The sequence below is a fragment of the Dothidotthia symphoricarpi genome (assembly GCF_010015815.1).
Source record: "Dothidotthia symphoricarpi CBS 119687 unplaced genomic scaffold P153scaffold_30, whole genome shotgun sequence".
In the NCBI taxonomy this organism is placed as follows: domain Eukaryota; kingdom Fungi; phylum Ascomycota; class Dothideomycetes; order Pleosporales; family Dothidotthiaceae; genus Dothidotthia; species Dothidotthia symphoricarpi.
This window is the reverse complement of record NW_022985037.1, coordinates 29,225-48,493: the sequence shown is the minus strand read 5'-3', so window position 1 is coordinate 48,493 and position 19,269 is coordinate 29,225. Positions and strand designations below refer to the sequence as shown.

Here is a 19,269-nt window from a genome sequence, read left to right as displayed (position 1 = left end):
ATGCAAGTGCGGGACACCTCCGCAAAGCTTACCATAGCGCCCATGCAGCTAGTAGCTCAGATTGGGAAGGCGTTGTCATGGCTGTGCAGGGATATGAGCAAGCTCCCTTTACCATCTTCCACCTTGAAGTAGATTTCAATCCACGGCTTTGCACACTGCTTTGTGGTTCTATGTCTGTTTGAACTTGGTCTGCGCGTGTTGGCGTGACTACTCCTCTCTTGCTGTACGCATGCATCGACGGCCAGCAGCTGCACGCATCCCCAACGCTTCGACCCTCAAGGACAACTTTGATACTACATAGTTCCTGACCCGTTCACGTATTTCACCTCTTCTTCTTGCCCATCACCTTCGTAAACCCATCGTCATCAACCTCCGGCGCAACCTTTGGTTTCGCAGGAACCAGCGCAGGCGCCTCACCCATCTCCACATCCTCATCCTCATCGCTCTCCTCATCCACACTATCCCACTCCGCATCCTGGTTGCTCTCCCTCACATTGACATCCCCCGTCGCAACCTCCTTGCCCTGTCTCGCCTCCCATTTCTTCTGCAGCGCATCCACCGTCGATGTATTGCCCTCCCCAATCTCCTTTCTCAGCCCCACAATCTCCTTTGCGACCTTGACCTCCGTCTCGTCCTCTAGCCGTATGCCGAACTCGTCTTCGAGGACTTCGAGGAGTACGACTTCGACGTCTTCGGCGTCTGTTTGCGCGTCTTTGGCGAAGAGCTCCGAGACATGACCTGCGAGCCAGTCGCGCTTGTCTGCGCTATCGGGGCCGCCCCATTGGTTTTTGATGGCGACGGTGAGGATGGGCCAGTTGAAGAGCGTGTACCAAATCCCGAGGTCGAACTTGGCTTGCAGCTGTTCTGGGACGTGTTAGGAGGTATATTCTGAGATTTGGCGTGTACGTACCCGGCGTCATTGCTGTTGTGGAGGATGTAGACATTTTGGCGTCTTGATTTCGTGCGCCTGGCGAATTTGCGACACAAAAGTTTGGAGGGGGCTTATCGATAAAGTCGCCAAAGTTCATCACGTGAAGACGTGAACTGAACCATCATTCGCGTCTACTGTCTTTGGTCTGCTCATCTCTCCATCGTTGATCATTGATCCAGATGTTACTTTTGCCTTGTTTGCTGTCGACGCCAAAGCCACTGTCCTCCTAACCTGCTTTCCAAAGTCCTATCAAGACGAAGCACTGACGACATGGAATAGGTTAAGCCTTGATGGTGTGGGTTGAACTGCTTGGCTCGATCTTCAAGCCATGGAGATCAATATCGGCACGTCCAGTTGTTCTCATGTCTTATCACTCGCTACTGCGTTCTAGCGAACCATTACCACGCCAATATCTACTTCACAAATGCACGCACACCCCAAAGCATGACGCGTCCTGGCTGATGGTGTCTACACAATGTGGTGTGGTCGTTCATGCAGCAACGCCCAAGTGATCATGTGTAGAATAAGAGCGTTGGGTACGGAGTTGCAGTACATTCTGATTTGCTGGTGAGGCCAATCCATGACATCATACCCGTGTTCAACGATTTCGATCCCTGCTGGCGCCTAACGTTCATCGAGGACCCTTTCCCGCCAACATTGCGCCGAGGTCGCAGTTTCAAGAGGCTGCGAAGGTGTGTGATATCTTTAAATCTTCCTGTGGACCCTGAACCCAAACATATTCATCACCTTGAACCGGTCTCTTTTGTATTTCGCTGAAACGACGCTTCGCGTATCTCCCCACCTACTACCCTGCATATCTAGTCGCCCAAACAAAGCCCCGCATTAGAAGCTCCAAGCAGCGCGACTAGCGAGACCAGGTCGCAAGAACAATTATACAAGAACACGTTGCACGACTCACCATCTTGAGACTCGAATACCACACAGCCGAAACATGTCTGCGCCAACTTCTGCCACGACGGCCGCGCCTTCACGCACCTTTACAAATGCATCCGGCGACGACGATGCTATTCCAGGGGAGGACACTTCCGAAGTCACCAAGCTCTTCGCAGAGCGACTGCAGGCGTGGAAGCATGCGTGCGCCTACCTCGAAGACTATGTTGTTGCGACGGAGAAAGTCAACCACGCGCACGGCAAAGAATACGAGAAAGTGCTCAAGGCGAGTGCAGCGTAACACGGTAGAAGACGACACGCGCTGACCGGGAGCAGACTGTAAAGGATCCGCTCAAGGAAGGCCACCACTTCGACCAGACGCTGGGTGGCATTGCGGGCATGTTCGAGAACATCAGGTCCAACACGCAGGGCATCTCCAACCAGCACTTCGAGACGGAGAAACAGCTCAAGAGCGTCATCGTCCCCATCTTCGACCGACTCCATACCGAGATTAAGAACAAGAGTAAGGAGCTCACCAAGGGTGCGGGCAAAGGCAGCAAGGCCGTCGACAAGTCCCGCGCCCTCACCCAGAAGCACATTGAGCTCCTCGGCCAGCACACCGCAACCTTCGAGTCGGCAGGCGGAAAGATGACAGCGGCCGACGACCCCTACATCCTGCAGCGTGGTGTCATGCACCGTCTGAACAAGCAGGTGCAGGAGGAGAACAACAACCGCCAGGACCTCATCAGCGTGCAGAACTCATTCGCCCAGTTCGAAGCACACATCATCCAGACAATCCAGCACGGCATGGGCCAATTCATGCAAGTCGTCCACGCACAAGCCGAGCACACCAAAGCCGCATACGGCGACATGGTCGGCACCACGCAACGCGTCCCTCTAGACTTCGAATGGAACGGCTTCATCCAGCGCAACAACAACGTCCTCATCGACCCCGCCGCCCCCGCCCGCACCCTCTCCAGCATCACCTTCCCCAACCAAAACCACCGCGCCACCCAGCCCCTCATCGCCGGCTCCCTCAGCCGCAAGGGCAAAATCATGCGCTCCTACGACACAAACTACTACGTCGTCACGCCCTCCAAATTCCTCCACGAATTCAAAACAGACGACGACTTTGCGAAAGATCCAGTCCCGGAGAACTCCTTCTACCTGCCCGACTGCGTCGTCGGCGCCGTCAGCGGCGCGAAATTCAACGTAAAGGGCAAAGACGTGTCGAAGGGCAAGCTGGGCTCCACCTTCTCCATGAGCCACGAACTGCAGTTCAAAGCCCACACGCCCGAAGCCGCCGCCCAGTGGGGCGAAATCATCCGCCAGGCCGCCGGCCATGTGACGGCTGATCTGCCCGACTCCAGCCTGCCCACTAGCCCCGTCTCAGACGACAGGCACCCTGCGCCCCTCCAGACGCAGGGCCTGGCGCACACGGAGACGGGCTTGTCGGATCGGACGGGGACTGCGCCGTCGAGTGCTGTTGCTCCTGGGAGTGCGGTTGGTGGGAGTGCGGTGCCGGGTGAGCCGGGGAAGTACTAGTGGTCTACTTCTATGCTGAGGCACTTTGAGGAGTTTGCGGATGAATAGATGGTGGTAGTTTTAATGATCTCTCCTAATGATACCATGGGTTTTGTTTGATTGTCTGTTTTGCATGGGGTCTGGGGGTTTGGTGTGATATTCAGGGATGTGAGCGTGATGTGTGACTGAGGATACCCTTGTTTACTGGCATATTCTCATGTGACTTTCCAACAATAGCTCTGATGGAGCACATCGACCCTGATAAATATAGCCATCAAAAGTTACTACTCCAAAAGGATTAATATATTGCCGTCTGTACCATACCAACCCCAGTACCTTGTAGCCACAAGAAACTCTACGCGACTCCTTCATCAAAGCAAGGGGCGCCCTTTCCCCCCAACGGCTCTCACCACCTACCCACACGGTACAACCCCACATCCTAAACATATCATTCCATCTTTCCCAGCTAAATTCAACCTCCACCGCAAGCTTGGGAGATAAGCCTGTCAGTCGTGGATGGATGCATCAACACCTCAAGACATCTTCCCCTGTTCAAAGGAAGCCTTGGTAGTAAAGTCATGCGGCTCTCTGGCGAGGACGGCCTATCGGGAACATTCCGTAGAATGCGAACCTTCTCCAATGGCTTGCGTTCCGAGATCCGTGAGCGAGCTCCATGTGGTGTGTGTGTGTCTGTGGAGTGGAGGCATTGCTGCACGAGGCTGGCAAGAGCAGTGCACCTTCCTTCTTTCACCACATGCATGGGTGCTTGGTGACTGGCAAACGGGGAAACATGTTGGCAAGCGTTATGGCTGTGATTGCTTTGCATCTTTCACACCGGTTCAAACTGGGTTTGGCTGTGTGAAATCCTTCACTGTGAGCCTGCGCGGTTGATGAAAGACGTGTGAGGGGACGGCGGATATATTGCGTTTTGCTTCGCTCACTTTGACCACACTCCGCACTCACCTGCGCTCTGCTGAAGCAACCGATTCACAATGGCAGAGCACTCACGCACCCCGTCTGCACGGCCAGAGAACAGGCAGACGGCGCTCATGCAGACAGCCAGGGCATCGGCCTCATTCGACACTTTCGAACTCACCTGCTTGTTGTGGGGAGGGTGAGCTTCCCCAACCCTTGACATTCCAAACCTGACATAAACCAGAGAAGACAACGTGCGGCAACGCAGTGCGGCGTTCAAGCGCGTCGAGAAACTCCTCGGTACCCACGACACTACCAAGCTTCCCCGCTGCTATGCGGACACAGACCGCGAGTCACTGTATGAGCAGGGTTTGCACATGGGCAAGGTCATTCTGGAGGATATGATGAGGTATAATCATGATGTGTTTGTTTCGATCACGCCGCGGTACAACCTCATCAATGCTAGGTCAGTGTTGGGCATGTGGAGACACTGATGTGTTTGGGCTGATTGAAGGTAGTCCGTTCGGTCACCAGGGTATCTTGTTCGAGCCTGCTATCGAACATAACGGGACTGAGGAGCAGAAGGCGCAGTGGCTACCGCTTGCGAAGAGTGGGAAGATACTCGGCACGTATGCTCAGACGGAGCTTGGGCACGGGTCGTTTGTGCGTGGTGTTGAGACTACAGCGACGTTCGATGCTGAGATGGATGAGTTTGTCATTCATTCACCGACCGTCTCTTCTACCAAGTTCTGGCCTGCGGGCCTGGGCTTCTCGACGACCCATGGAGTCGTTATGGCGAAGTTGCTGGTTGACGGGAAGGATCTGGGTCCGCATCTCTTCGTCATGCAGCTGAGATGTGTCGAGGACGGCAGACCAATGCCTGGGATCAAGATGGGCGATATTGGGCTGAAGATGGGGTACGCCACGCCTTCCTTACATCTACCCTACACTGACACTTTCCCAGATACAACGAAGCCGACAATGGCTTCGCATCGTTCAACTACGTCCGCATCCCCAGGACACAGATGCTCATGGCTCACAGTCAGCTCTCCAGCTCCGGCGTATATACAAAGACGCCCCTCCGACAGAAACTGTCCTACTCGGTCATGCTCTTAGTCCGCAGCAAGATGGCAGGCGTCTTTACGGCGCAGCTTGCCCAAGCAGTCACTATTGCAACGCGCTACTCGGTGGTACGGGAACAAGGTCTTGGTCCTCAGGACGCCTTTGCCAATGAGGCTTCAATCATGCGGTACAAGTCGCAGCACTTTAGGCTTCTCTCGTTGATAGCGAAGAGCTATGCAATGCATTTTGCGTCGTTGGCGTGTGAGGATGAGTACCATATGCTGAGGGAGATGCAGGCACATGATGACCATGATGCGCTTCCGCCTGTTCATGCGCTGACCGCAGGGATGAAGGCGTATGTTACAGGCGAGGCTGCTGACGGGGGCGAGGAGGCAAGGAAGCTGTGTGGTGGCCATGGATACATGAACATCTCTGGTCTCCCCGATATCCTGGGCGCACTGGCTGGAGGCGCCACGTTCGAGGGGGAGAACTATGTGCTCTGGCAACAAGTTGGTCGGTATCTGCTTAAGCAGGTGGACGCACTCCAGCAAGGCGAAGCAGTCGATGCGCAGGTTCAATACCTGACCTCGACGGGCGATCTATCGACACCATGTTTGGCGTCGACATCGCAGTTTCTGGATGTCTCGGTGCAGCTATCCATCTACCGGCATCGCGCACATTGTCTCGTCCTCAAGGCCCACAGATGCGTCCGTTCGTCCCGCAAGACACCGGCAGATGCATGGAACGAGCACATGATGACGATCATCTCAGCGTCGCGCGCACACATGGAGTATCTGGTCTTGGAGTCCTTCGTGGCTGTCCTCGCACGCGACATGTCCCCATCGCTCCACGCCGTCCTGACACATCTGTGCTCCCTCTTCGCGCTCTCGACGATCATCAACCCTCGCTCCGTCGACGCGCTTGCGTTTGTTGAGACGACCAATACGAAGCAAGGCTACCTTAGCACAGGACAGCTCGACGACATACGCGCCCTTGTCAACGATCTGCTGGAGCAGCTCCTGCCCGAGGCCGTCGCATTGACAGATGCATGGGGGTTCTCGGACGCCAGTCTGTGCAGTGCCATTGGCATGTTCGATGGGAACGTGTATGAGAACGTTATGAAGTGGGTGGAGCAGCTTCCTATGAACAAGCGAGGTGGTGTGCCTCCAAAGTGGGGGAAGTACGTTGACCCTATTCTGAAGGGGAAGAATATCAGGGCGAAGTTGTAGACTGCAACGTGGGGATGGATGTCAATGTCAAAGTCATTGTCAATGCCGCAGTGGTGTAGGTATGGCATGAGGTAGAAATAGAGTGATTGGCCTGCCCGTACAAAGTAATGCAGGGTGATGCAACGCGTGCCCCATTTCCATCTCCGTGTCCAGCCTAGATTGCGCCACAGCGCACGGGTACCCACCACCGCCACCCTCGCTCCCTGTCCATGCATGCCTGCATGCATGCATGTCTCGCCGCGGCGATCAAACCTCGCTCACTCCCCGTCTGCCTCCATCCGTCATGAAAGCTCACGCTGACGGGTGAGAATCACCTCGCCTCGCCTCCCGTCTCACAAAACCGAGCAAGCATGCCGCTGCTAACACCCTCGCGCATCGCCGTCGTGGTGCTGTGCCTCTCGCTCATCAGCTTCCTGTGGACGTACGGCCTGCCGCACCAGCTTGCTCAGCCTTCGTTGCCTATCGTTGGAGGACTTGACGATGGGGCTGGGAAGACGTCGAGGCTTTGGCATGCTGTTGCGCCGACGGCTACGGTAGGGGGGCAGCTGGGGAAGGAGAAGGAGAAGGAGAAGGAGACTTCGCTGCCGCCGCCGCCGGTTAAAACGGGGTCTGCGGGCCATGATGAGGATGGCGGACGGTGGGTGGATGGGGATGGGAAGACTCGAGTGCAGGCTACCACGCTCGTTACGGAGATATTGTCTGCTACTGAGATGCTGTCCGCCAATGCGTCCATGCCCACGGCTGCCACCGGGCCCACGCTCTGCCAGGACGTCCCCAACGCGCCGCACGTCATGATCATCCTCAAGACGTCCAAAGCCGAACTGCACAAGCTGCCCCCGCACCTGCGCAACCTCCTCTCCTGCGCCCCTAACTCGGTCATCTTCAGCGACCACACAGGCGACATCGACGGCCACATCATCCACGACGCGCTGGCCCCCGTCTCCGGCGACGCCAAGCGCCAGCACGACGAGTTCCGCGAGTACCAGCTCCTCCGCACCGACGCCCACTACAAACCCGACGCGAAGAAGACAAAAGACCTCGACAAGTGGAAAACCCTGCCCATGGTCTACCAGGCCTACCAGATGAACCCGCACGCCAAATTCTTCGTCTTCATCGAAGCAGACACAAGCCTAAGCTGGACAAACCTCCTGCAATGGACGAGCAGGCTCGACTACCGCATCCCATACTACGCCGGCGCGCCAGCACGCGCAGGGAAAACACAATTCGCACAGCGCGGCGCAGGCATCCTCCTATCCCAAGGCGCACTGCGCAGCTACGCAAAGTCCTACGAGGAGCGCTACATATCCGAGTGGGAGTCCCGCGTCGGCAAAGAATGCTGCGGCGACATCGTCCTCGCCACAGCCCTATACGACGCACACGTTGAATTCTACGCCGCGTGGCCTCTGCTCCAGGGCGAGGCCCCGCATACACTCGATTACACGCGTCGCCACTGGTGCGCACCCGCCGTGTCGTGGCACCATGTGAATAGCTCGCAGCTTGACGAGGTGTGGGCGTTTGAGAAGAGGTGGACGGAGACACATGGCTGGAAGAAGCCGTATTTGTATAAGCATGCGTTTGGGGAGTTTGTGCTGCCGTTTGTTGTGGAGAGGAAGGTGGGGTGGGATAATTTGTGCGCGGATGCGAGGGTTGTTGCGCCGAAGGGACGGCAGGTGGAACTTCAGGGCGGTGGGGCTGGGCAGGATGAGGTGAAGATGGGGAATGCACCGACGCCATTACCACCGCATTCTAAGCGCGACGATAAGAAACAGGACGACAAGAAACCAGACGCTAAACCCGCTAAACCCGACCCCCCCAACTGGGACAAAATCCCCCAATCCAACCCCACCGCCGCAGACTCCCCGCTCGCCTGCCAAGCTGCGTGTAAGAGCGTGGCAGACTGCGTTCAATGGCGCCATACGTCCGAGGGGGATGGGATCTGTTTTCTTGGCCGGGCAGTCAAGCTCGGGAAACCGGTTGAAGACGGGGGTGAGGAGAAGGAGACGTGGGTTAGTGGGTGGATGGTGGAGAGGATTCGGGAGCTGGGCAGGGAGTGGGAGTGTAAGGAGGTTAAGTGGCGGTTTTATCAGTGAGGTTATCGTTGGGTAAGGGGGGGGTTGGATTTGTTGCCTACTTTTTGTGTGTGTATATTGGGTACATGGAGAGGTTCTTTTTGGATAGAATGTTCGTTTTTCTAGGCTTGTTACTGGGTTTTGGCGCGGTGATTGGTGATGTGTGTAGTCCATTTATGAAAGTTACAAATGAAGTATATATTCCCAAAATAGAACAACAGTATTTTTTAAATGGTAGGTACATCGGTACACAAAGTAGTCGTGGCAGTCACTTCATCAGGCGATGCGCAAACGTGAACTTCTCGACAGTCCCATGGTGCTTACATAATATAGCGAACGTCTTTCGGATGGCTCTCGTATAACCTCCAAGCTCTTGACCCCAACTCACCCCAACACACGCACCACCGAGAACAAATATACCAACCACCACCACCACCACCAGACCCCGCGCACGACGCGCCTAACCCCCCCACCATCTCCGCACAATGCAGGGCTTCAACATGGGTAGATACTACCCGCCCTCCACCTCCTCCCCCCCACGCTTCAACACCACGCACCCGCTCGGCGCCCGCGCCGCCAAGCTCTCCCAAGGCATCCTCACCGTGCGCTTCGAACTGCCCTTCGCCGTCTGGTGCGCGCACTGCAAGCCCGACGCGATAATCGGGCAAGGCGTACGCTTCAACGCGCAGAAGAAAAAAGTCGGCTCCTACTACTCGACGCCGATATGGAGTTTCCGCATGAAACACGGTGCGTGCGGGGGCTGGTGGGAGATCAGGACCGATCCGAAGGCGGCGGAGTATGTTGTTGTTGAGGGGGCGCGGAGGAGGGAGTATGCTGGTGCTGAGAAAGAAGCGCAGGGGGTAGGGGAAGAGAGGTTTTTGAGCGAGGAGGAGAGGCGGAAGAGGAGGGAGGATGCGTTTGCGAATTTGGAGGGGAGGGTGGAAGATAAAGCGCTTGATCAGGTTGGGAAGGAGAGGGTGGAGGAGTTGTATGAGAAGAGCGAGGTGTGGCGCGATCCGTATGAGGTTAATGCGCGCCTGAGAAGCGAGTTTCGCGCGAAGAGGAGGGTGTGGAAGAAAGATGAGAGGCGGAAGGAGGGCATGCAGGATAAATTCAGTCTCGGCATCGATATCGTGGATGAGTCGGATGCGGATCGCATGCGCGCGGGCCTCGTTGAGTTTGCGCCCGCGGGATCGAGTAACGAGAAAAGAGACGATATGACTTGGAAGCCACTTTTCGCGACACCACAGAATGAAATGACTACAGAGTCAACGACTAAGACTAAGAAACTGAAAGCCGACGCTGTTGCGGAGAAGAGTCGCCGGACTTTGCAGGACACACTCGTTAACAACACGCGGGCGGCCGTTGACCCGTTTTTATCTGCCAGAGATGGTAGCTCGACCTCAAGACCGACTTTTGGGATCTTGAAGCGGAAGAGAAGTGTGCAAGCGGAGCCTAACCCGACGGTTTCTGTACCGAGGGCTGCTCTGGATGTCGAGGGCACGTTGGGATGTGGAACGAAGACACCCACACTAAGTACTGCGTTGGTGGGATATGATTCTGACTGAGGTGATTTCTACGTATGCACGACACGACAACTACAATAACGCCAGTTCCGAGAATGATACAAGGCGATTTGCATCACTAAAAATTGATGAAACCCTTCCGCACCCTACAACCCCAAAGATGGTAACCGCCAAATAAGAACAACCACCCATTCATCAACCAACTCATATCACACCAGCTCTCCCTCCCGCTACCCCTCCGCCTTCCGTCCATATCCCTCAGCAATCCGCTTCGCCAACGCGCTAATCGCAGGCGCCTGCAGGATTTCAAACACCGAAGCGCTGACTTTGGTCTCGCGCTGAATCCAATTCTTCATCTCGACTGCGACCAGCGAGTCCGTCCCATAGGCGCTCAGCGATCTGCTAGCATTGAGGTCCTCAGGGTCCATCATCAGCGAGCGGGAGAGCTTCTTGATCAGCGCAGTTTGAATGAGCTCTGTATTCATCTCCGTGGAGTTATCCATGCTGAGGAGGGCAGATAAGGGCTTTTGTGTTGTAGATCCCTCCACGCTGTGTTGAGTGGTGGGACTGAGTTGGATGTGCGGACGCAAGTATTCCAGATGGCTCAGTATGGGATCCTCTGCGAAGAATGGCTTCTCCTGCTCAAAGTTCCCGTCGAGTCCTGTTACTATGTGTCCCTTGAATGGCTCCCGGACGGCTAGCTCAATCAGGCCTAACATTTCCGTCTCTTTGATATGCTGTAGTGCCTGCACGACAACATTCTTCCCCGCCTTTGCGCTGGTTTCCACAACATACCCCACCTCGTCCACAATACCCAGATCGATCGCTACAGCAGGCAAGCCCAGTCCGTTCCGATACTGCGCAAGGGCCACTTGATACGCACAGCCTGCGCCGTAGTTCGCCTGCCCGGGATTTCCTATAAAGCTGTGGAGCGAGGAGAGCAGAATAAAGAAATCAAGCGGTTGGCTCAGTGTTTCTTCATGCAGGTTCTTCGACCCGTGGACTTTCGGTCGTATTGTATCTGTCCACTGCTCTTGACTCATGTTCGTGAAGAGGGAGTCATTGAGTGACATGGCTGCTTGGATGACGCCTCTAACTGGAGGGAAGGTAGCCAGGGTTGTAGAGAGCGCAGAGGAGAGGGATGCAGAGTCCGAGATGTCGCAGTTGAGAACTGCTGTACAGACTCCGGACGCGGACAGGTCGGCAATCATGGACGATGCTGAATCAGACGAAGCGCCCGAGCGCGATATGAAGATCAGGTTCTTCGCTCCGTTGTTGACCATCCAGCGCGCTATGCTACGACCTAGACCGCCGAGACCGCCGGCTAGGACGTAGGACGCGTCTTCGTTGAACCTGGCATGCTCTGGTGGACCCTGTGCGACCAAAACAGTATCACCCGCTGTAGGGACCATGACCAGTTTGTCTGTGTGGTTGTCGCTTTGCAGCGAGGCCGCGGCATCTGCAAGCTTCGACCAAGGCTTCACTTCGATAAGTGAACCCTCTCGTAATTCCCCGGCCGTAAAAAGTTCCATTACCGCACCAAACGTCTTACCGGCAAGCCTGGCATTTTGATTGCGCAATGCGGACATGTCGATTGAAGTGAACGAGACATTACGGCCGATTGGCACCATTCCAGCTCGACCGTCTGTCTGTATGTCACTGGATGGCAAGTCGATAAACCTGCCGAACGATGCAACGCAATTGAATACTGCCGGTAGAGCTTCGTGAGAGGCAACATTCAGGACGACATCGACGCCGCGGCCATTTGTGGCTTGTTTGAGAGCCGTTACGAAGCTCCTGTCCTGGTGGAGGAAGATATGATCGCTCTCAATATTATGCGTTGCTGCAAGACGAGCCTCCTCGTCCTGTGAACAGGCAGTCAGGAATATCTCCGCCCCCAGCGTTGAGGCAAGTTGGATGGCAGCCTGACCCACGGCATTCGTCGCTCCATGGATCAAAATCGTTTCGCCAGACTTCAGACGAGCTACGTGGACCAGGGCATAGTGGGCGGTAGCGAATGCGATAGGCAAACTTGCCGCAACTTCGAAGCTCATCCCGTCCGGGATCCGATGTGTGCATGCCGCAGTTGATCTCACGTGAGTAGCAAAGGTTCCCAGACACCAGGCTGTTACTCGGTCGCCAATCGAGAGATGTGTGACGTCGCTGCCGACCTTCGTTATGACCCCTGCGCATTCAAGGCTAGGGCTGTTGTCTGAGGATGTGCATTTGATGCTTTCAATGTGCTTGGCATCGAGACTCATTGCGTGTACCTCAATTTCAACATCGGTAGGCTGCAATGTTTCCACGTGAGAAAGATCGTCCTCGAATACAAAAGACTTGGAATCGTTGTCGGACATCTTGAGCCTCAATGGTCGATTCTTCTGTACCACGTCGTCCAGTTGCGGCGGTAGCACTGCCGACATGGTGCGCGCGGCGAGGAACTGATTCGACGCGTCGTCGACAATAGCGCGCTTTATGTACAGCACGTTGTTTTTCTCGATGAACTCGCTGTCGGCCGTATTTGAGTGTTTCCCAGGCCAGAGGTACTCCTGATACACCCGGATCAACAAGTGGGCAACATTACCAGCTAACAGTTTTCCCTCCGCACTCAGATCGATGGTGATGCAGGGAAACTCTCTGTGCTCCACTCTCAGAGTACGTGCAAGCCCGTGAAAAAGTGCCAGCTCAGGGCGTTCGACGTCCGCAGACGCAGCACCCCGCGTAACCCAAAGCAGGCCCGCCGATGTCTCAGCGATGCGTCGGAGTGTTTCCAGGTCAGACGCTTCCAGATCAGCAAGCACAGGTTCTTTGAGTTCTACCAGGCTGATACAGATAGCTCCAGTCACGTCTTGAAGCTTGAGCCTGGAGAAAGGTAAAATCTGCGCCTGCACACCGGTCTTCTCGATAGTCGACTTCAGAGCAATTGCCACATCCAGTCTGTTCATCTTCACTGGAGAAGTCCCGCAGAGAATGAATATGCGTGGGCTTTCTGGTGGCGTTGGCAGGCCGTTGCGTAGACTTGCCTTGGGCGACTCCACGGCTGTGGCGATCATCAGCCGTGTACCCTCTTCAAGCGGATCCTGCGTGTCCGGACTACTGGCTTGGAGATTGCTAAAGCCGTTTGTGCGAAGTACGTCTTCCCATTGGACTTCCGTGAGCAGTGGACCTCCTCTCCGCCAGTCTTCAGAAGCATTCCACCAGCCTGGCAGTGTACCGAAGATGACGGATGCTGCGAGAAGGCGATTCGTCATCTCAAGGAGGATCAGTTTTCCGCCTGGTCGCAATAGCTTCCGAGCATGTGCCATTGTGCGATTCATATCGGATGTGGCATGGAGGACATTAGCAGCTACGATCACATCATATGACGCAGGCGTGAAACCCTGCGCTTCAGGATCCTGCTCAATGTCCAGCTTCTTGAAGATCGTGAACTTCTCAAAGTCTTGAAACTTTTCCGCGGCGCGTTCGAAGAAGTAGGAGGAGATATCAGTGTACGTGTATGTTTTGAGTCGAGGGTATGTGTGTAGATCCTTACATCCACTCAAGCCTTGGAGAGTGGGAACTGTGGCGCCACCAGTTCCCGCCCCGATTTCCAGGTAGTCAAGATTCGGATACTTGTGCGATAGCATGGTCAGGTAGCGCGATATCTGCGCATACGTGTTTGGCATTCCAACTGCGGTGGTATAGTAGTCTTCCAGCAGGTTCTCCTGTGTCATCAAGGCGAGTGGCTCGACCTTGTGGCGGAAGACTGAAGGTAGAGCCTCGCCAATCCGGACAAGTAGTTTACCATCGTAGGCTGTCTCATGCGAACGGTAGTATTGGGCCATGGCGTCGAGTTTCAAAGTCACTTCCGGGGTATGAAGACGTTGCCACTCCTCGGTCTGTTGTGGGTGTGTCTTTGCAATCACGGTATCTCGTATCTCGCACAAGTTTGCGTAGAACCTTTGATGATGTGGGAGCATGGCAGCAACATCGTCCTCGTCGACCTTTTGGATCGCTTGATCGATGAAATAGTATGCCAATAGCTCTAATTCTCGCGCGTTTTTCGAACGGTACTCGGGTCGTGAAGCCGCCTGTAATTCACGGTCCAGGTCCTGGCGCTCGATAAGCTCCACGTCTGGTTCCCAAACTGGCTTGAAACAGTGTTTTGGAATTGTTGGCTCGACTTCACTCGATGTGTTCCCGGCGTTGATGGCGACGAATCGAAATCCATCCATGAGTACGACTGCTTTCGAGGTGACTGGATCCAAGGCGAATATGTCCGCTTTTGCTTCTCTGTACCCATCCCGCTGGGTGTTTGCAACGACGTGAAGACAGTCTCCGGCTTTGGCTGCTATATCTCCAGAGACGACTATCTCCTCAACAAATGTAGGGACCATGGCCTGCTGGAGCTGTTCAAGGCCAGCACCGCCGAGCCCGACGAGCGCCAGTTGTAAGAAGCTGTCAATGGTCGCAGGATGTAACAACCGATCATGCTCAAACCCATGGGGGTTGGCAGCTCGCGTATCTGTGACTTGGATCATGGCTGCGGCTTGATTCGACATAGTTGGGTTGATGGTGAGGTCCTTGATACCCTGAAACAGTGATCCATAGGTAAGTCCGATGGCATTCACGTCCGCATAGAACGCATCTACATCGAGCTTCGTCGAGCAATCTGCGCGAGCTGCTGTCCACTGGTCCTGGCAGTTTTTCGAAACCCCATCGAGCTCATCCAATTGGCTGATCACGGAGACCGAACCGCAGCAGTTCTCGGCCCATCCGCCGCTGACTGAGAATGAGAAGATATGGAATTCGTACCAATAGTCCGACTTGCTGATTCTTGGGTTTGCTTGGCGCCGCATAGAGAAGGAAATCTCAACGCCCTCGTCGGTTTCGGGGACAAGCAATGCCCGGGATATACTCACGTCGCGTAATTTGTACCCGGTCACACTTCCTGATCCTTCGGGTAGGAAAGTCGATGGTGAAATCACGCACATCTGTCGGCACGCTTCGATGGCCATGCATATATATCCGCATGCCGGGAAGAGGATGTCGCCCTGAACGACATGATCTCTTAGCCAAGGCTGCTCGCGCAGGCGTAAGAAGTTTCTGAACCTAGGCTCGATGGGATTCCAGTCGTAGACCGGTGCGCCAAGGATTCCTGTTCTGGGAAACTGCCGGAAGCGGTAGTCGCGGCTGAAGCGAGATTCGCACCAGTAACTTCGAGAATGGTTCCATGAGTATTGCGGTAGGTCAGTCAGAACGGGCAATGAGTGTTTTGGCTTCACGGGGAAGTTGACGGTATGTATCTCGACGGGGTAGTGGTCTGTAAAGAGGTGGCTGGCCACTTCAAGCGCAGTGACGTCAGCAGGCTTTCCGCGGATGAGAGTCGAGAGGTACTTGAAGGGGGGTGGTGTTCCTCCGAATGCTGTGCTCAAGACATCTCTGACGGGAACTTTGAAAAGAGAATGGGGTCCGATTTCGAGTAGAATATCCACCCTTGGTGTGTTGCTCTCTGTGACTGACAGACACAGCTTTTCAAGCGCGCCAGAGAATCGAACGCAGCCGATAAGGTTTGTCACCCAGTATTTGAGACCCAACTGTTTCCGCTCAACTATGTCTTCTGTGACAGACGAAAACATCTGAACTTGCTGATCGGACTCTAAAACTGTCACATTTGCTTCGCGAAGTCGGGCAAGATACTCTTCGGCAATGGCTTGCATATGATGTGAGTGGTACGCGGTATCAACCTGCAGAATCTTCGCGAAAATACCTTTGGCAACCAGCGCCTTGTGCAACTCTTCGATGGCTGTGGTGTCACCAGAGAATGTGACACTGCGCGGGCTGTTGATGCAAGCGACCCGAACCTGACCGAGCTCACTGCTCGATCCAGCAAGCATGTGATTTGCATCATCTTCGGACAGCGCGGCCGCCATCATACTACCAGCGTATCCCAAATTCTTGACCTTGGGTGCTAAGAGACCACGGAAGAAAGCTATTGTCATTGCCGACCTAGCGCTCAAGGCTCCAGCGGCATAGGCTGCTGCGATCTCCCCACTGGAATGACCGACCACACTGTGCGGGTGGATGTTCCAAGAAGCATGGAGATTGACGAGAGCAATCTGAAGCGCGGTACAGAGAGGTTGGCTGATGGGTGCCTCGTCTACCCGCGACTCTACCTCGTTTCTGAGAAGCTCCTCTTTCAGTGACCAGTCTGCGCCCAGATCGCGGATGATCGCATCGCATCTGTGTATGCTGTCCTTGAAGACAGGGTATCGTAGCAGTTCTCTTCCCATACCCCACCACTGGGCACCTTGGCCAGTGAATATGAACCCGATGCGAGGGGCGTCGATGTGGTCATGAGAGATTGAATTAACATTATTTAGTCGCCGTTCCAAGTTCGCCAAATCTGATGCGACAACGGTATGTACGTGAGGAAAGCGCGAACGTCGTTCGCAGAGTGTGTAAGCCAGTCTATCCAGTAGCTGTTCTTCGTTGCATGGCGGCAGTGTTTGCAGATGCTCTGCAAGTGCCTTGCTTATACGCTTCAGTGCCGGCTCGTCATTGGCAGAGAGAAAGAAAACGCGAGGCCGTGAGGATGGGAGAAGATGTACTTCGTCGACGAGCTCCACGGAACCGGAATCGGTCCTAGTATGTCCACTCGATCGACTAGTCTGATTGATGTGGTGACGCGCATTGTCAAGGATGACATGTGCATTGGTGCCTCCATATCCAAAGGAATTGACACTGGCGCGGCGTATACCTTCCAGCGGCCAGGCCATAGGTTCAGTCGGGACTTTTATCCGCCATCGGTCGAATTCAATAGCGGGGTTTCCTTTCTCGAACCAGATGTTGGGCGTGATCATGCCCTGTTCGACGCTGAGTATTGCCTTGATCAGTCCCGCAATACCACTAGCTCCTTCCAGATGACCCATGTTGGTTTTCAGGGATCCGACAGACAGGGGTATTGCTGCGCCGTCTATTGTGGATGGGCGATGAGCTGCAAAGATTTCCCCGATCGCGCCAGTTTCGATGGGATCTCCTGCAGCCGTCCCAGTACCGTGGGCTTCGAAATAGCCCGTTTCGCTTACATCACACCCAGCTGCTAGATACGCACTGCGTATCAGATCGATTTGAGCATCTTTGGAGGGCATGGTGATGCCCGGTGTTCTCCCGTCTGAACTTGCTGCTGTGCCACGAATAACAGCTCGAATAGGATCGTTATCTCGCAAAGCAAGATGTAATGGCTTGAGGACAATTATTCCCATACCTTCTCCTCGCGCATACCCATTGGCACGCTCATCAAAGGCGTATGATACGGAGTCCGGACTCAGAAAATTCATGTCGCTCATCTCAATCTGAATGTCGGGACTTAGAATGAGATTACTACCTCCAACCACCGACATTGAACTTTCGCCAGTTCGTAGACTTTGACATGCCAGATGCACAGCAACTAGCCCGCTACTACACGCTGTATCAAGAGTTATACTTGGGCCCTTGAAATTGTAAAAGTAACTCAGGCGGTTGGAAAGCATTGTTTGACTAGCACCTGTAGATTGATATTTAGGAGCCAGCTCCATATCTCGTCGTTGCATCTCTTCGTAATCTTTGGTAAAGCATCCGACGAAACACGAAGTTTTCGACCCTGATATTTTGTCTAATGTCAGGCCCGAATTCTCGAGTGCTTCGTAGGTAACCTCAAGAAGGATGCGTTGCATGGGATCCATTGCTATGGCCTCGGCGGGCGAAATCGAGAAGAAAGGAGCATCAAACAGCGATACATCTTCTGTGAGGAAATGGCCGCCGCGATTGTTTGACTGCAAGGCATTAGGGACGGGCCGCACGGGAGGCGGCGCGATCACTTACTGTGCCGTACCGATTTCCGTCTGGATGGTAAAAGGCTTCAACGTTGTAACGGTCCGTGGGGACTTCGGTCCGCGCAGATCTCTTCTCCATCAACATTTGCCATAATTTTTGACCGTTGGTTACGCCACCTGGTAACCGGCAACCAAAGCCAATAACGGCGATCTTGAAGTCTTCACTAGCCATCTTCACTCAGGGTCTGATGCTTTAGATTAATTCGGCTTCCGGATATGCCAGAAGTGACAGTCCATCTTGTGTTATAAACACAATTGGCTGCAGCATGGCGTATATAGCTAAGAGACATCCGTACATCCAGATTCTTCAAACGTCGGCCACAGGCGCGGAAAGCAAGATACCGGCCGATTCAAGCTCTGCGCCTAGCAGTAAGACTGCCCTGTTGCAAGATTGGTGGATAGTTTGCACGTTTAAACCGTTTGCTAATTTCCAGAAATATTACTGGCTGTTTGGCACATTTGAATTTTGTGCTAGCCAACGCGTTTGATCTAATTGTTACCTGTACGCATATTCCGCAATACGAAAAGCACGCTAAGCGTGACGAGAACAATAGCAAGAAATGCACCTGCATACGGCTCGATCCGTATGCGGGTCAGCCGAACTGGGGCGTCCCACGTGTGTCGAAGTCTCGATACATTGAGCCTGTGGCTGAAAAACTCGAACATCAGATCATGTCTGTATGATCAATAATTCTTCATCAGGAGTGAAATTTACGCCTCAGTTCTTGTGATTGTCACGTCGCGGATGTTGACGGATGACACATCGCACAATAGGTCGGCTCGATGGAAGTCATCCGCCTTCTGATCTTCAAGTATCGATTCGCGAGACCCATTGATGATGATGCGCACTCCATGTGATCCCTCGGCTTCCGATTCTCCAGAATTTCTCTTTCTGGTCATCGCCCGACCTACCTTGACGTCTTGCACCATCGCAGTTTCGGCGTCGGTCAAACAATGCCAGTGCCCGTATCCGTGGACTGGGAAAAGTGTTAAGTCGTCAGCGCGACAACCGAGCAGCATGCAGGTCAGATGGCAAGCCTTCCGTATGGATGTGCAGACTTTGGTTGACGTGCATATTGGTATTACAGGGAGGAAAGCGTGGGAGATGACGCTTGATGCATGAGCAAGATACCCGTCGGGTATCGCACAGAGATGCTCTCACTGCCCCGTTCCTGCTTCGTGCGACTTTGGCGCTGACGACATCTGACTACATGCGCTGCAGGCTTCCACACAGAAGCTTGGGACACGTGGGAGGCGGAGATAGCATGC

General features: G+C 54.4%; 6 protein-coding genes across 6 annotated transcripts; 4 read left to right on the top strand and 2 right to left on the bottom strand.

The window, feature by feature from the left end:
* Window positions 1-55: 55 nt before the first annotated feature.
* On the bottom strand, window positions 56-1,207 carry P153DRAFT_371585 (pre-rRNA-processing protein TSR2). Its single transcript, XM_033669293.1, has 2 exons — window positions 911-1,207; window positions 56-864 (listed from the first exon to the last, which is right to left on the bottom strand). The coding sequence occupies exons 1-2, from the start codon at window positions 1,026-1,028 to the stop codon at window positions 323-325; spliced, it is 660 nt and encodes a 219-aa protein (XP_033517916.1). The 5' UTR covers window positions 1,029-1,207; the 3' UTR covers window positions 56-322.
* Window positions 1,208-1,883: 676 nt separating this feature from the next.
* On the top strand, window positions 1,884-3,367 carry P153DRAFT_380021 (uncharacterized protein; the record flags this gene model as incomplete). The annotated part of the gene is made up of 2 exons (XM_033669898.1): window positions 1,884-2,108; window positions 2,159-3,367. The coding sequence occupies 2 exons, from the start codon at window positions 1,884-1,886 to the stop codon at window positions 3,365-3,367; spliced, it is 1,434 nt and encodes a 477-aa protein (XP_033517915.1).
* Window positions 3,368-4,374: 1,007 nt separating this feature from the next.
* On the top strand, window positions 4,375-6,627 carry P153DRAFT_328112 (acyl-CoA oxidase). Its single transcript, XM_033665351.1, has 4 exons — window positions 4,375-4,460; window positions 4,506-4,727; window positions 4,780-5,178; window positions 5,226-6,627. The coding sequence occupies exons 1-4, from the start codon at window positions 4,396-4,398 to the stop codon at window positions 6,550-6,552; spliced, it is 2,013 nt and encodes a 670-aa protein (XP_033517914.1). The 5' UTR covers window positions 4,375-4,395; the 3' UTR covers window positions 6,553-6,627.
* Window positions 6,628-6,775: 148 nt separating this feature from the next.
* Window positions 6,776-8,853, top strand: P153DRAFT_371582 (glycosyltransferase family 31 protein). The gene has a single exon (XM_033669292.1). It carries the CDS (start codon window positions 6,903-6,905, stop codon window positions 8,640-8,642), a length of 1,740 nt encoding a protein of 579 aa, XP_033517913.1. The 5' UTR covers window positions 6,776-6,902; the 3' UTR covers window positions 8,643-8,853.
* A 253-nt stretch (window positions 8,854-9,106) lies between these two features.
* On the top strand, window positions 9,107-10,189 carry P153DRAFT_426933 (DUF572-domain-containing protein; the record flags this gene model as incomplete). Its single annotated transcript, XM_033672633.1, has 1 exon — window positions 9,107-10,189. One exon carries the CDS (start codon window positions 9,107-9,109, stop codon window positions 10,187-10,189), a length of 1,083 nt encoding a protein of 360 aa, XP_033517912.1.
* Window positions 10,190-10,377: 188 nt separating this feature from the next.
* Window positions 10,378-18,172, bottom strand: P153DRAFT_401856 (uncharacterized protein; the record flags this gene model as incomplete). Its single annotated transcript, XM_033671947.1, has 2 exons — window positions 10,378-17,940; window positions 17,990-18,172. The coding sequence occupies 2 exons, from the start codon at window positions 18,170-18,172 to the stop codon at window positions 10,378-10,380; spliced, it is 7,746 nt and encodes a 2,581-aa protein (XP_033517911.1).
* Between the last annotated feature and the right edge of the window lie 1,097 nt (window positions 18,173-19,269).

Coding starts and splice junctions, on each gene's coding strand:
- P153DRAFT_371585 (XM_033669293.1), bottom strand. CDS start 1,028: ATGAACTTTGGCGACTTTATCGATAAGCCCCCTCCAAACTTTTGTGTC. Junction 865..910: donor CACAACAGCAATGACGCCGG/GTACGTACACGC, acceptor AACACGTCCCAG/AACAGCTGCAAGCCAAGTTC.
- P153DRAFT_328112 (XM_033665351.1), top strand. CDS start 4,396: ATGCAGACAGCCAGGGCATCGGCCTCATTCGACACTTTCGAACTCACC. Junction 4,461..4,505: donor ACCTGCTTGTTGTGGGGAGG/GTGAGCTTCCCC, acceptor GACATAAACCAG/AGAAGACAACGTGCGGCAAC. Junction 5,179..5,225: donor GATATTGGGCTGAAGATGGG/GTACGCCACGCC, acceptor ACACTTTCCCAG/ATACAACGAAGCCGACAATG.
- P153DRAFT_371582 (XM_033669292.1), top strand. CDS start 6,903: ATGCCGCTGCTAACACCCTCGCGCATCGCCGTCGTGGTGCTGTGCCTC.